The following is a 13869-nucleotide window of genomic DNA, read 5'->3' as shown; positions in this document are numbered from 1 at the left end:
GGGTGGAAGGTTATACTGAATGACTTTGTAGGTCCCTTCCGCACAAGTTGTCATATGTCTAAGTGTGAAAGCATGTGTTCTAAAGCAGATACAACAGGTTGATTCTACCAGCTGAGGTCAAGCTATACAATTGACACTACGATCACATGTTGTTACAGACCAGGATGTTGTAATGGAAGGTTTCAGGTGAGGCTGGCCTTCGCCTGCTTGCCCTAAACGTCAGCATCTTCATTTGCTTTTGCGCATTGGAGGGATATTCTCATGTTCTACTCTCATGACCTGTGTGTTTTTACAGAACTTAAAGAGAAAGTTGTAATAGTTCCCTGGGTATCTTTCAGGGCCAGGGTAGCTTTTTTGGTTTTGGTTTTTTTTTTTTTATATATATATAATTTCTCTTAGGCACTTCAAAGTGCTGCCTTTTTTTTTTTTTTTTTTTTTTTTTTTTTTTTTTTTTTTTTTGAGACAGAGTCTCACTTTGTTGCCCAGGCTAGAGTGAGTGCCGTGGCGTCAGCCTAGCTCACAGCAACCTCAAACTCCTGGGCTCAAGCGATCCTTCTGTCTCAGCCTCCCAAGTAGCTGGGACTACAGGCATGTGCCACCATGCCCGGCTAATTTTTTCTCTATATATTAGTTGGCCAATTAGTTTCTTTCTATTTATAGTAGAGACGGGGTCTCGCTCTTGCTCAGGCTGGTTTCGAACTCCTGACCTCGAGCAATCCGCCCGCCTCGGCCTCCCAGAGAGCTAGGATTACAGGCGTGAGCCACCGCGCCCGGCCCAAAGTGCTGCCTTTTGTTTCTTATAATTCTTTGCCCAGCAGCATTTATCAACTTTTTCCAGTCATCCCTGTGCTTTTACCATCCAAATACGCCTTCCTCCTTGCCTCTTTTTCTTCATTCCTGTCCTTCTTCAAATCATTATTAATCACCTAATTAGACTAAAAGTTTTAGGCTTAACAAAAGGAAGATAGCTTAAAACACATGGTTACAATAGCAACAGATGCCATCCATGGTCAGTACTCATTTATTTTCTGGTATCAACACTGTTCCACCGCTAATTCCTGATTGGGGGGCTGGCATTTATTCTCACAAAAATGCAATAGTTGACATTTTCTAAGTGCTGATTTTCAGACTCTTTTGTCCTGGGTCTTGTCTCTCTTTTAAGAATTTGAGAGGTTATTTATGTTTTGTGCCATAATGTAAGTATTGTGATAGAAATTGTCACTGTTATTTTCTTAACTCTGACAGGCTGTGTTTGATGTGGACAAGAAGAAAGGGCTAACTCTCATTGAGCTCTGGGAAGGCCTGACAGTGGAAGACATACAGAAGAGTACTGGGTGTGATTTTGCAGTAAGTGTTTCTGTGAACAAATCCAGCCACTTGTCCTCTATCACGGGCTTGCTTAATGGGTGTTTATAGGGCATGAACCATTAATTTGTGATTGTTTTCGGAGTTGACCTTTGCAGTAAACAAGAGTGGAAGGAAGGGTGCCTCCAGATGGGAGCAGGTGGAAGCAGAGCTGTGCTCTGACTCACAGGCCAAGATCTGGCTCAGGACATAGAAGCAGGAGGGGGAGGGACCAGCCGGAACTGCTAGAAACAAAAAGTGGAGCCTGACTCTAAGCTGCTGTATGCGCAGTCTTTTGCAGTCTTGTTCTTTGGTTATATGTCTTCTATGGTTAAACTTGATTAAGTGAAAAATGTGAGCCACATATGGAGAAATGATACTTCCTTATTTTTAAATCCATCTATGACTTAAGACTTTCGCTTTGATTAATTTCTATGCCTTCTTCCATCCAATGGCAATGTTAAAATGTTGACTTCTGACACCATCAGATTTATAATCACAAAATAGGTATATCCTGCATTCAAAGATACATTTATTGGATAAAACACTCAGACTTGCAAAACAGACGAATACATCCTTTAAGAACCCGCCTCAAATCTGTTTTCAAAACAAAGAGAATAGTACTGAAATATAACTATTTTCCCTTTAATATAAGTGCTTGTTCATAAGTCACCAATCGCCTACCTAATGGGGCTTGTCAGAGTGGCTCAGTCCATTTGAAGTTAATCAAAAGTAAAGGTGAAATGTCTCTGAAGAAATGAAGGAAAGGGATTGATTCTCAGATACCTTTTTAAGAACCAATCTACTAATTAAAATGAAATATATTTATAATGAGAAGAAAGTAATGTTGTAGCTACCTATCTTGGAGAAACTAACAAAAAAGTTACTTGATATGGTATGCATATTTTCATATGTCTTCCTCATGTACTATGTGCTTGGCTTGTAACTATCAGTGCATAACAAATTTCTTTAAAAACAATTTTTGTTGCATAATTCATTATGCACATAATGACTGTTCCTAGTACTCTACCAAGGTCTTTGTCTATTAACCTTTTCTGAATTTCTCTTTTGAAAAAAAGAAGTCTCCTAGTAATACCTTACATGAAAAACACATCTTTAATTAGCTTTTCAATAACCTCAGCGGGGGGAAAAAGGCATTTGTTTATACCTTAACTATTTAGGATTTTTTACTCTAGTGATAAAAGCAAACAATTCCTAATCAGCTGTTCTTCCCCCCCCCCCCCCCCATGGGGAAGAGTTAACCTCTTCATCAGGTAACATTTTTGAGATCCACAGGATGTTCAATTTTCTGCTGCAAAAGATAGTGTACAAAGGAAGACCCTCGTGTAGTTTTTTTTTTAAATTCATGTGGGTAAATCAATAAAATAGATGGGTTTTTACTGTTTCTTACCCCCACAAGGTGCTAGTTCTCATGTTTTGATACATTGAAATATATCTCTGTGGCCCCTCTTATATATCAGTACAATCCCCTCTTTCCACAGTGTCATATAGTCTTATTTTCTCTAAATTAGGCTGTTGAGATGAAATGTTAATTCATATGTCAGTGTTGTCCTCACAATGAAAAGGTGTGGTATCAGCAGAACCATCCAGATAGAGAACTAGCTTTGGAGAATCTAATGATCTATGGCACCTCTTTAGACCCTGACAGATGAAGTCACATGCAATGGGTTGTTTCTCTCTAACTAGGGACTATAGTGATCTGATCTATTTAATAGCTGGGTTATCAATAAGAATACATTTAATAATAATAAGAGTACATTGAGGATAACATTTCTTTTTTAGTTAATTCAGAAGATCTTCCATGTCATAATTCAGAAAGCATTTCATGTGGTTATCACTGCATAGGTAGGCATTATACTCTATATGTGACTATATACCAGTTATTCAATATTTCTATTTGAGAAAAGGCCCTATAACTTATCCTTCAATGTATAACTAGCATGGAATGTCCTAGAAGGAAATTATTAACAAGGTTGTTGAACAGCCTTATAAAGAAAAAATAGTAAGCACCTAGTACAAAGCAATTTTAAAATGTGTGGGTAAAAGTCCTATATACCTAAGAATATGAGCAAGTGAATGGGTAAAAGATATAGAATGTGGATATCAGGTGACTGAGAAAATACTGACAATTCCAAGAAGAAGACTAAATATGACAGCATCAGATAATGTGTGGCTTCAGGGTATTAAAAAGAGTGATTATAATGAGGTATTTGGGTACTTTAAAAAAGAATTACTAAGACTCCTATATGTCACAATACAATTTGTCATAACAAAAAATATGGAACGAAAATATGTCCTTTAACTATCTCATGAAACAACTTCTTAAAAATATCTGTAATGACCATTGCAATTATATTTATGATTTTTGTCAATTGAAAGGAGGAGTTTCCTTCTTAATTGGTAGGACAATATCTTGTCTGGAACTCCAAAAGAGGCTGTGGAAATTTTGTCACAGAAATGCAAATATTGACTGTATTTCTGGAAACTTCAGCACATTCCCATGATAAAATACTGACCAGGAGCAGTTTACAGCTAGTGAAGCCAGCTCATGTTGGATATGGTCACCCTCCCTCAAAATGTAATTGCAGAGAAGAAAGGAACCTTTCTCTGTGTTTCGTAGGGGTTGAGTTCTGAATCCACTGAGAGATAAAGGAGCTGGGCAGGTAGAGGTAAGAGTATTACCACTGCTATAAAGGCGAGGGTAGAGGATGTGGCTTGGGTGTACAGCCACACAGCCTTCCCAGGTATGAACCCCAGAAGTGGGGAGTCTTTGGCTCCCAGTTATAGGCAGCAGCCACAGGTCTCCTACACAGGAGGAGCCTTTGCTGCTGAGCTTCTAACACGTGGCTGAGAGCAAAGCATGTAATTCCTACATGAAGGCTGACCCTGGTGGAGAAGAGGAGTCAGGCTGTATTCCCCATGTTCCTGTTCCTCTGCCCAAGTCTTCATTCAGTTAAGTCACTAGGGGATATGCTAGAGGTCAGGGTATTACATCAACAGGTGTCCTTCCATGTGGAAGGGCATATGAAAAGTAGGGAATAAATTTCCCACCCTGGTGCTGTTGGTAGAGCCATGTGCACATGTTCATGCCCTACAAATGCTTAATTATGATGCCATTCAATAAAGCTTTTGTTCTCTTTTTTTTTTTTTTGAGACAGAGTCTCACTTTGTTGCCCAGGCTAGAATGAGTGCCATGGTGTCAGCCTGGCTCACAGCAACCTCAGACTCCTGGGCTCAAGCAATCCTGCTGCCTCAGCCTCCCAAGTAGCTGGGACTACAGGCATGTGCCACCATGCCTGGCTAATTTTTTCTATATATATATATTAGTTGGCCAATTAATTTCTTTCTATTTATAGTAGAGACGGGGTCTCACTCTTGCTCAGGTTGGTTTCGAACTCCTGAGCTCAAAAGATCCACCCGCCTCGGCTTCCCAGAGAGCTAGGATTACAGGCATGAGCCACTGTGCCCGGCCAAGCTTTTGTTCTTTTTTAAAAAAAAATTGTGGTAAAAGACACATAGCATAAAATTTGCCATCTTAACCATGTTTAAGTATACAGTTCAGTAGTATTAAATGTATTCACATTGCTGTACAGCAGCTCTCTAGAACTTTTTTACCTTTCGTCACTAAAACTATACTCACTAAACATTAGCATTAATACCCCTTCATGCTCCCCCTGATGTTTGGCAACCACTTTTTAAAAAAAATTTTTGGGAAGGAGGCAGGAGAGATACAGGTTCTCACTTGTTACCTGGGCTATAGTGCAGTGATGTCAATCATAGCCTACTGCAACCTCAAATCCTGGGCTCAAACAGTTCTCCTTAGTCTCCCAAGTAGCTGGAATTATAGGCATGTGCCATTATAGATGATTTTTCTATTTTTTGTAGAGATGGGATGTTGCTCTTTCTTAGGCTGGTTTCGGACTCCTGGCTTCAAGCAATTCCCGCCTTGGCCTCCCAACATGCTGGGATTACAGATGTGAGCCACTGCGCCTGGCCTGGCAACCACTTTTTTACTTTCTGCTTCTATGATTTTGATTACTTTAGATACTTCATATGAGTGGAATCATACATTATTTGCCCCTTTTTGACTAGTCTTGAGGTTCCTTCATGTCGTAGTATGTAACAGGATTTCTTCCTTTCCTAAGGTTGCATAATATTTTGTTGTGTATATATACCACACTGTCTTTATCCATTTATCTGTTGGTGGTGGACATTTGGGTTGCTTCTGCCTGTTGACTATTGTGAATAATGCTGCAAAGAACACAGGTATACGAGTATCTCTTTGAGATTATGCTTTGACATTTTTTTGGATATGTACCCAGAAGTGGATTACTAGATCATATGATCATTCTATTTTTAATATTTTGAGAAACCTTCATACTGCTTTCCACAATGGCTGCACCATTTTGTATTTCCACCAACGGCATACAAGGGTTCCAGTTTCTCCACATCTTCACCAACACCTATTGTTTTCTGTTTAATAGTGGGTCATTGTAAGGGGTGTGAGTTGTGAGTGATTGTGGTTTTGATTTGCATTTTTCTTACTATTAGTGATGTTGTCAGCTGCCTTTTTACTCTGTTCATTGTTTCCTTTGACACACACAAGTTTTTATAATAGTCTTTTGTGCTACTAGGGCCCAACAGTTTCACAACTAAGGAGTCCTTTGGCTTATTTTTCTGTCATTGCCCTCACATTTTGAAACAAGTCTGTCTCCCAAATATTTATCAAGTAAGAATTAATTTTCAAAGACTCAAAATGATACTGTATATTTTCTCAGATGAGAAACAGTGACAAGCTAATGCAAATGTCAAACTCCTTTATTTTTGGCTATACTTATTCACTGTGCCAGTTACTTGATGGGCCCATGTAGAAAGAAAGGGAAAGAAAAGGTGACATCCCACCACTTAAATTTCATTAGTCCTAAAATATCTTTTTCCAGTGAGTAGTGAATACAATTGGTTATTCATATCTTTTATTGAATTGGTTATTCATCTTTTCTGATGGATGCTTAAGCTATGTAAAATAGGTGGGTTCTTTTTTCTTTTTCTTTTTCTTTTTTTTACCATATGTCTATGGACTTTTTTTTTTTTTTTTTTTGAGACAGAGTCTCGCTTGTTGACCAGGCTAGAGTGAGTGCCGTGGCGTCAGCCTAGCTCACAGCAACCTCAATCTCCTGGGCTCAAGCAATCCTCCTGCCTCAGCCTCCCAAGTAGCTGGGACTACAGGCATGCGCCACCATGCCCAGCTAATTTTATATATATATATATATATTAGGTGGCCAATTAATTTCTTTCTATTTATAGTAGAGACGGGGTCTCACTCTTGCTCAGGCTGGTTTTGAACTCCTGACCTCGAGCAATCCGCCCGCCTCAGCCTCCCAGAGTGCTGGGATTACAGGCGTGAGCCACCGCGCCCGGCTTATGGACTTTTTTTGAAACAATTTTTTTCTGTTTTTATTTTTCAATTAAAAAATAAAAAATAAATTTAATCTGTATTTGGACATCATGTTGTAAAATAAACTTCTGTAGGTCATTAGTCATCTATGATTATTCATTAAATACCAAGTGTATATCCTATATTGAGCTATAAAGTGTGAATAAAATAGAACTAATTGATATAGTTCTTACTCCCAAGGGCCTTGGTCTTATTCTCCAGGCAGGAATATGCCTAAACCACCAATGGTAAAAGATTAAATAAGAACACTGTTTATTTTTGTACATTTGCAATGAAATCTGAAAGAAGCCAGCTGTAGGCATTCCTTGGCAAATTGCATAAATGTATATTCAAATATCTATTATGAAGTAGTATGATGCCAGAATTAAACCGTATACTCTTGGGATATGAATGAGGTAGGAAGACAAAGCGTTGGTTTATCTTCTATACTTATATCATTTTGTGCTTAGCCTGTAGATCATGTCGGCAGGATAATCTGCTTTGGCTTCCATGGATTCACAATGTTTTTTTTTTTTTTTTTTTTTTTTTTTTTTTTTTTGAGACAGAGTCTCGCTGTGTTGTCCAGGCTAGAGTGAGTGCCGTGGCGTCAGCCTAGCTCACAGCAACCTCAAACTCCTGGGCTCGAGTGATCCTTCTGCCTCAGCCTCCCAAGTAGCTGGGACTACAGGCATGTGCCACCATGCCCGGCTAATTTTTTATATATATATATCAGTTGGCCAATTGATTTCTTTCTATTTATAGTAGAGACAGGGTCTCGCTCTTGCTCAGGCTGGTTTTGAACTCCTGACCTTGAGCAATCCGCCCGCCTCAGCCTCCCATGAGCTAGGATTACAGGCGTGAGCCACAGCGCCCGGCCGGATTCACAATGTTGATGAGACTGGTAGAACAGAATGAGAAATGGTGATTTAGTAAATGGTTTTCATTACTAAGTAAGCAGACCAAGTCAGTCTACATAAAGCTTCATCTTCTATTTTTCTGATAAAAGTTATTTTGCACATTGAGTATATAAATAGTATTAAGAGCTCAAAATAGGGCTGACAAGGAAAAGGATCAGATATTTAGTTTTAAAATTTAAGGTGTCCAGTTTCCTTTTAAAGGAAATGTTATGAAGCTTCTATTAAAAATAATCTGTATTCAAAAAAAGAGTTTCATTTCATTAAATTATTTTCACAGATGCTGTGTTGTTAAAAAAAAGAATTGTTTGCGAGACATATTTATCTAAATATTAAGTGCCCATATGTTTTTTATTTTTAGTAGAGTTGAAGGTCTATGCATATATGGGTTGTCACTTTTGTCTGTTTATTATTTTGTCTATTATTATACGCCTGCTCTTGGAAATGACAAGTCTGAATGAGTTTTCATTTATCCTAAGCTATACATCACCAAACCATACTGGACTTATTTATTCTTTTAGTAGAAAAATGCAAGAACAGGCATTAACTCTTGACATTGTAAAGAGTTAATTGTGTAGAGTTAATACAAAATGAACTAAAAATATTTAACCTCATTGAAGCCAAATAATTGCCTGCTCTTTCAATTTTTAATTCTGACATAACCTCTCTTAGGAACCTTTTTTCTAGTTCTTGGAAGATTATCTGATCATCCACTTATTCATTCATTTGTTCATTCATTAACAAAATATTAATTGTTTATCCTGGAAGACAAAATGCTAATTAGGCCCATTTTGATTGCCACATCCTTGAGGGATTAAAAAAAATCACCTAAATTTTGGTATTCCCTGCTGTGCTTTCCATGGGTACTGTTACTAACTAGGTTCCAATGGATATTTGCTATATTGAATTTAAAAATCTGAAACTGGTATACTTCGAAAAATCTGTCACAATTAAGCTAAACCACTTACATTTAGGTTTCTCCTTCCACCAGGTCTGCCTTAAATGTAGAGTTTTGTAGACTGATTCTGACTTTTCTCTGTTTCAAGACTCCCCGGAAAGCATTTGATGTTCTGTACGCTAAACATAATTATAATCAACACTTAACAATTTTAATGCTGTTACCTCCTTTTTGTAATAACTTGGAATCCTTTTATTACCTTTGGCATTATTTCTATTCTGATGATGACATTTCTGACAAGATTTATCATTGATCATACATGTCTTCATTAATATGTATCTAGGTAATCCAAAGACTACATAAAGCGTGTCTCAAGAGAATTGTGGATTGGCTGGATCTATTTAGAGGTTTTAGAGACTTGTGCTTTGTACTGCATCTTGAGTGAAGTCTCAGAGGCATCCGTCTCGGAGATCAGTGATCCAGTCAATAGGGGAGGCTTGTTTATCGGGATCCTTTATTAGGCTCCCTCTGTCCTCTTTCACCCCCTTCTTGTTGCTAGACCCAGTTATCCTTAACTGAGGAGCTATATAATACAAGAAGGATGAGAACCATGAAATACCCAAAATGTAAACAGTTCTATCTCTTGGTATTTCAGAGTAGAAAATAATAAGGAAACTTCAGGCAATGTCCATGGCAAGGCTGCTTGTGCCTTACATCTTTCAAGTCTGGAAATTCAAAGGAGAGACATTTATACCATGTGGTTTCTCATAATTTGATTATTGTTTTTCCTCTTTCTTTTACCAGGTTTCACCAAAACTCATGCCAATGAAGCAGATCACAAATTGAAATGCAGACATTTGTCCCAGGCTGCATGTTTTGCATTTTAAACACACAGGATTTATGTGAAAGGACATCGGGAATCATAACTGTATATTTAATAAGCAGTATTTGATTAGTTTTCTTCTAAAATTTTAGGCTTTATGCAGCCATATAGACTTTGTTCTCTCAGATGTGCTATACAGTTTTGTGCAAAACAAAAGGAAAGCATTATGGTTAACTTATTTGTTTTTAAGTGCTGAAAAGATTATCTTTACAGTTGGTGCTTGCATTAGATGTATTTTTGCCTAATATGGTATGTATGCTAAATTATATACAGTTTTCACCAAGATGGGCCCTAGAAAGAGTTTTACTGCTATATTTTCACTCATAACTAAATTATGACTTACTAATCCTGAAAGAAAGATAATATATATGTGAATTTGTGATTAGAAGAAATGCTATCATAATGATTGTTTTTCCTTGAAGCTCTTCTGACTTACCTTTTGGGGCTTCTGGTTTTGTGATTATATCTGCTCCAGGGAGCATCCCCTTCGCTCCTGTACTACTTGTAACTAAATAGATGCCTAAGAATGCAAGCAAGGATGTCTCTCGAGGGAGAAGTAACAGGTTGTTGGGAGAGACCAAAGAGTATTGGATCTATTGGTGCTGACATCCCACCAAGAAGTTGCTTTTATAAGAAACCAACTAACTATCTGTGCTTTGCTAAAGACTAAGGCTTATTCTCGGAAGAGGGCTAGAAACCTAACTGATCTTCACAATTTTCTCATTTTAAAACAATGCAGTAATCCTTTGTATCCACAAGGGTCCTTAAGATTATTTCTCTATGTTACTGAGGCCTAGTCGGCTACTTGTATAGTACCTCCTCTTAAGCCAAGGTCTGTGGGGTAATTTATCATGAATCCTCAGTCACAATGACAGCAGAGTCAAAAAATGAAATCAAATAAAAGATATTTTCTTTTCAGCCTCTCATTCTGCTCAGAATAGATTTTAAATATTGAATGACTTTTTCTATAGAATAGTGGCTTTTCTTCTGCCAAGGCTACTTCTTTAAAAAAAAAAAAGTACTTTTAATTCAGCCTTATCTAAATAGAGGCAATAATGATAGGAAACTTTTCCCTAGAGGTATCCTCAATATGAGACAGTTGCCCAGGGAGACTGCTTCAGAAGCACCCTGTGTATCAAATGGGAAAAAATTCTAGGCACCCCCAAAACAGGCCAGCCAGCTGGCCTCTGGACAGAGGTAAGCATAGTACAGTACAAGATATCATTCCTCTGGCACTAAGGGTAGGAATTCATGCACCATGATGGTGGTGGTTGAAACTCCTCTTCAGATACAGCCACAATTGTGTCATGTATTATAATATTAGAGGGAGGAAAGAGGCTTTTTCTGAGTAACACACTCATGTAAAATAGTCTTTCTGGCTGGTTACATGGTTGAAAGGACACTCTGCTAGTACTGGTAACCAGGATCCTTCTTAGAATGTACCAGGTCCATGAGTGTAATCTATGTCTATATTAGGGTTATGGTTTTGAAAAAAGTTATATTGTTGATGATTGCTCCATCTTCAAACTTACTTGCTTGTCATTCCAGTCTGTTTCTTTAAGATAATATAATTCTAAGAATGTTCTAAACCTTAAGTGGCAAAACCTAAGTAGATGACTTTATATTCTTGATTAAAGAGTATCATGAATGTTAAGAAATTCATTAATCAATACAATAAATAGTCTAAATTGATGTCGATCAATGTGTTTGTCCTTTATTTTTTTCCACCTAGGAATGGTTTGGCTAAACATGGGAAGGATGCAACAGAAATTATTAGAATGGCCAACACTTTACTGCTGCTAGTTGAGTTGTCGCTTTTATCTTTATCTTACCAAAGAAAAGATATTGTCCTTCTAGAAAGAATAAATGAAACAGTACCTAAATTAATTCTATGTTGTGCTCCTTGTCAGAACCAATCATATGTTTATACAAATTGATTATCCAAGGCTTCTTGTGTTAATATTTGTTTGCTTTTGTCTAACATTCTCCTTTATGATGCACACACATTAATTAGTTTCCCAGTGGTGTGTTGAGTTTGTTTGCATTTTAAAGTGGCCCCAGTGCTCATCTGCCCAGCATCTGTGTTGCCCTGGGTGGGCGTGTACCCAGGATATAGCCCTCTTCTGTCTACAGGGGTTATACCCAGGGGTGGGCATATGACCTCTGGGTCTAACTACCCAGGTCCAACTCTGTGTTCCAGTCAGGATATTTCTCCCACTTTAAAAACTGGAGATGGGGGAGAGGTCAATTTTCTGACACCTCCATGGCCATGAAGCCATAAGAATATGAATCTGGCACCAACCCCTCATCTCCCCACTGCGCGCGCGCACACACACACACACACACACACACACACACAACCAGCTGAGCTTCAGCTGGAGAAAAACAAGCTGACACACACCCACACACAACTGTAGGGAGGGAGCATTCCAGTGGTACTTGGGTTCCTGGTTCTGGATATGCCTAAGACCCGCTTCCCTCCAGCCATGCCTGTACATGAGCCCACAAATCTCCTTTTGTCTTCAGCTGGGTCTTTATCACCTGCAGTGACAGTGTGAATTCATACAGCTTTTGTAGTTCTCAAGTTCTAAGAGGGACCTGGTGTCCTAAAGAAGTTATGCAGAATATAAGCAAAACTGTTTGTACCTGGGCCCAGAGAACAAATATAAGAGCATACATGGGTGTTACCAGTGGGTAGGAAAGTTGTTGGTGGAGATTTTCTTTCTCTTCCAATCTAAGTATATCCGACACAAGTTTGGAATGTTATTCCAATGGAAGTGTAAGCAGAGATTTAATTAATTCAATCAAACCTCCTCCCTTTTCTCACAGAGGGTGATCTTGAGTTTCTTAAGCTTATTTTTTAGATTCTCCATTCTACCATTTGATCCAGCAATCCCATTACTGGGCATCTACCCAAAAGAACAAAAGTCACTCTATGAAAAAGACATCTGCACTCGAATGTTTATAGCAGCACAATTCACAATTGCAAAGCTGTGGAAACAACTGAAGTGCCCATCAATACATGAGTGGATTAATAAAATGTGGTATATTTATACCATGGAGTAATATTCAGCTTTAAGAAACGATGATGATATAGCACCTCTTGTATTTTCCTGGATAGAGCTGGAACCCATTCTACTAAGTGAAGTATCCCAAGAATGGAAAAATAAGCACCACATGTACTCACCAGCAAAATGGTATTAACTGATCAACACTTAAGTGAATATATGGGAATAACATTTATCGGGTGTCAGGCAGGTGGGAGGAGGGGATGGGTATATACATAATGAGTGTGATGCGCACCAACTGGGGGATGGACACGCTTGAAGCTCTGACTCGGGGGTGGGGCAAGGGCAAGATATGTAACCTTAACATTTGTACCCCCATAATATACTGGAAAAATAAAAAATAAAATTTCAAAAAACAATAAAATTGTAAATTAAAAAAATGAGAATATATTGTTTTCCACTGTGGTTCTATAAGATATTGATAATACATCTGGTTGCAAAAAAGATTTGAGATTTTTTTAAGATGCTGTACCATATTACCCTGGGACAGCATTAGTTGTCAGTTGTTTCTGTCCTCTTATTTTTCAATTTTTTACACTCCCTTCCGAATAGAGACATACTCAATATCAAACTGTGCTTAAGCATAAATACCAGTAAATGTGATCTGAATGCACATCTATGTCACATATATTGGAAGTCTACTTCTATAAAGTTAGACGTGTCTATGTAACGTCATCCAAAGACACCCTTTGTGGATCATACGACAACTTTGGTGTGAGTGCTGCCTACATGAATCCGGAGAACTAATTGATAAGACAAATTCTTCCCTCAAAGTCATAATCAAATATAAATAACATTTGATTGTGGGAGCTAAATATGCTTGATTTGCGGTTATCAGCCTTCATGAGTCGCCACTTTGGATGGTCCTCTTGGCACCCCCCGCCCCGGGACTCTATATCTTGGCTCTTTTGTAGCGTGCCTCACAGTTTGTAGGAAACGCCCTATTTCTGCTGACAAGATATGCAATCCAAGGCGCCCAATGCAGCCATTTTGTATTTTTGGCTCATTCCTTAGGTGCGAGGCATTCCATCTCTTACCCTTTGAAGTTTTTGGGAGGAAATCTGACTGCTCCAGAAGCTCACTTATAAAACGTTGGTGTTCCCTTGGCAGCCCATCTATTTTGATTTGGGAATAGGAGGTGGCATGCCCCATTTTACTTTATTGGAGTTGGAGTGCTCAGCAACTCTCTCCAAATTGTTCTGATTGCTCCTTTAATCTCCAGCTCCCTGGAACCCTTGGATGCACTCAATGTGGTTAAGAGGTGTCTTACTGGTTCTCAACCAGACATTTTTTTTTTTTTTAACCTG

At 38.3% G+C, this 13869-nt stretch overlaps 1 protein-coding gene across 1 annotated transcript in view; it reads left to right on the top strand.

Moving 5' to 3' along the window:
- Positions 1 to 11192, top strand: part of OXCT1 (3-oxoacid CoA-transferase 1) — a 132883-nt gene extending 121691 nt beyond the window's left edge. Inside the window, exons 16-17 of the mRNA XM_076007993.1 lie at positions 1246 to 1347; positions 9416 to 11192. Of these exons, the coding sequence (XP_075864108.1) occupies positions 1246 to 1347; positions 9416 to 9457 (144 nt within the window). The 3' untranslated portion in view covers positions 9458 to 11192. The remainder of the gene's footprint in view (positions 1 to 1245; positions 1348 to 9415) is intronic.
- Positions 11193 to 13869: the final 2677 nt, after the last annotated feature.

This window comes from Microcebus murinus, chromosome 11, assembly GCF_040939455.1.
Source record: "Microcebus murinus isolate Inina chromosome 11, M.murinus_Inina_mat1.0, whole genome shotgun sequence".
Classification (NCBI taxonomy): Eukaryota; Metazoa; Chordata; class Mammalia; order Primates; family Cheirogaleidae; genus Microcebus; species Microcebus murinus.
This window is presented reverse-complemented; position numbering and strand designations above follow the sequence as displayed.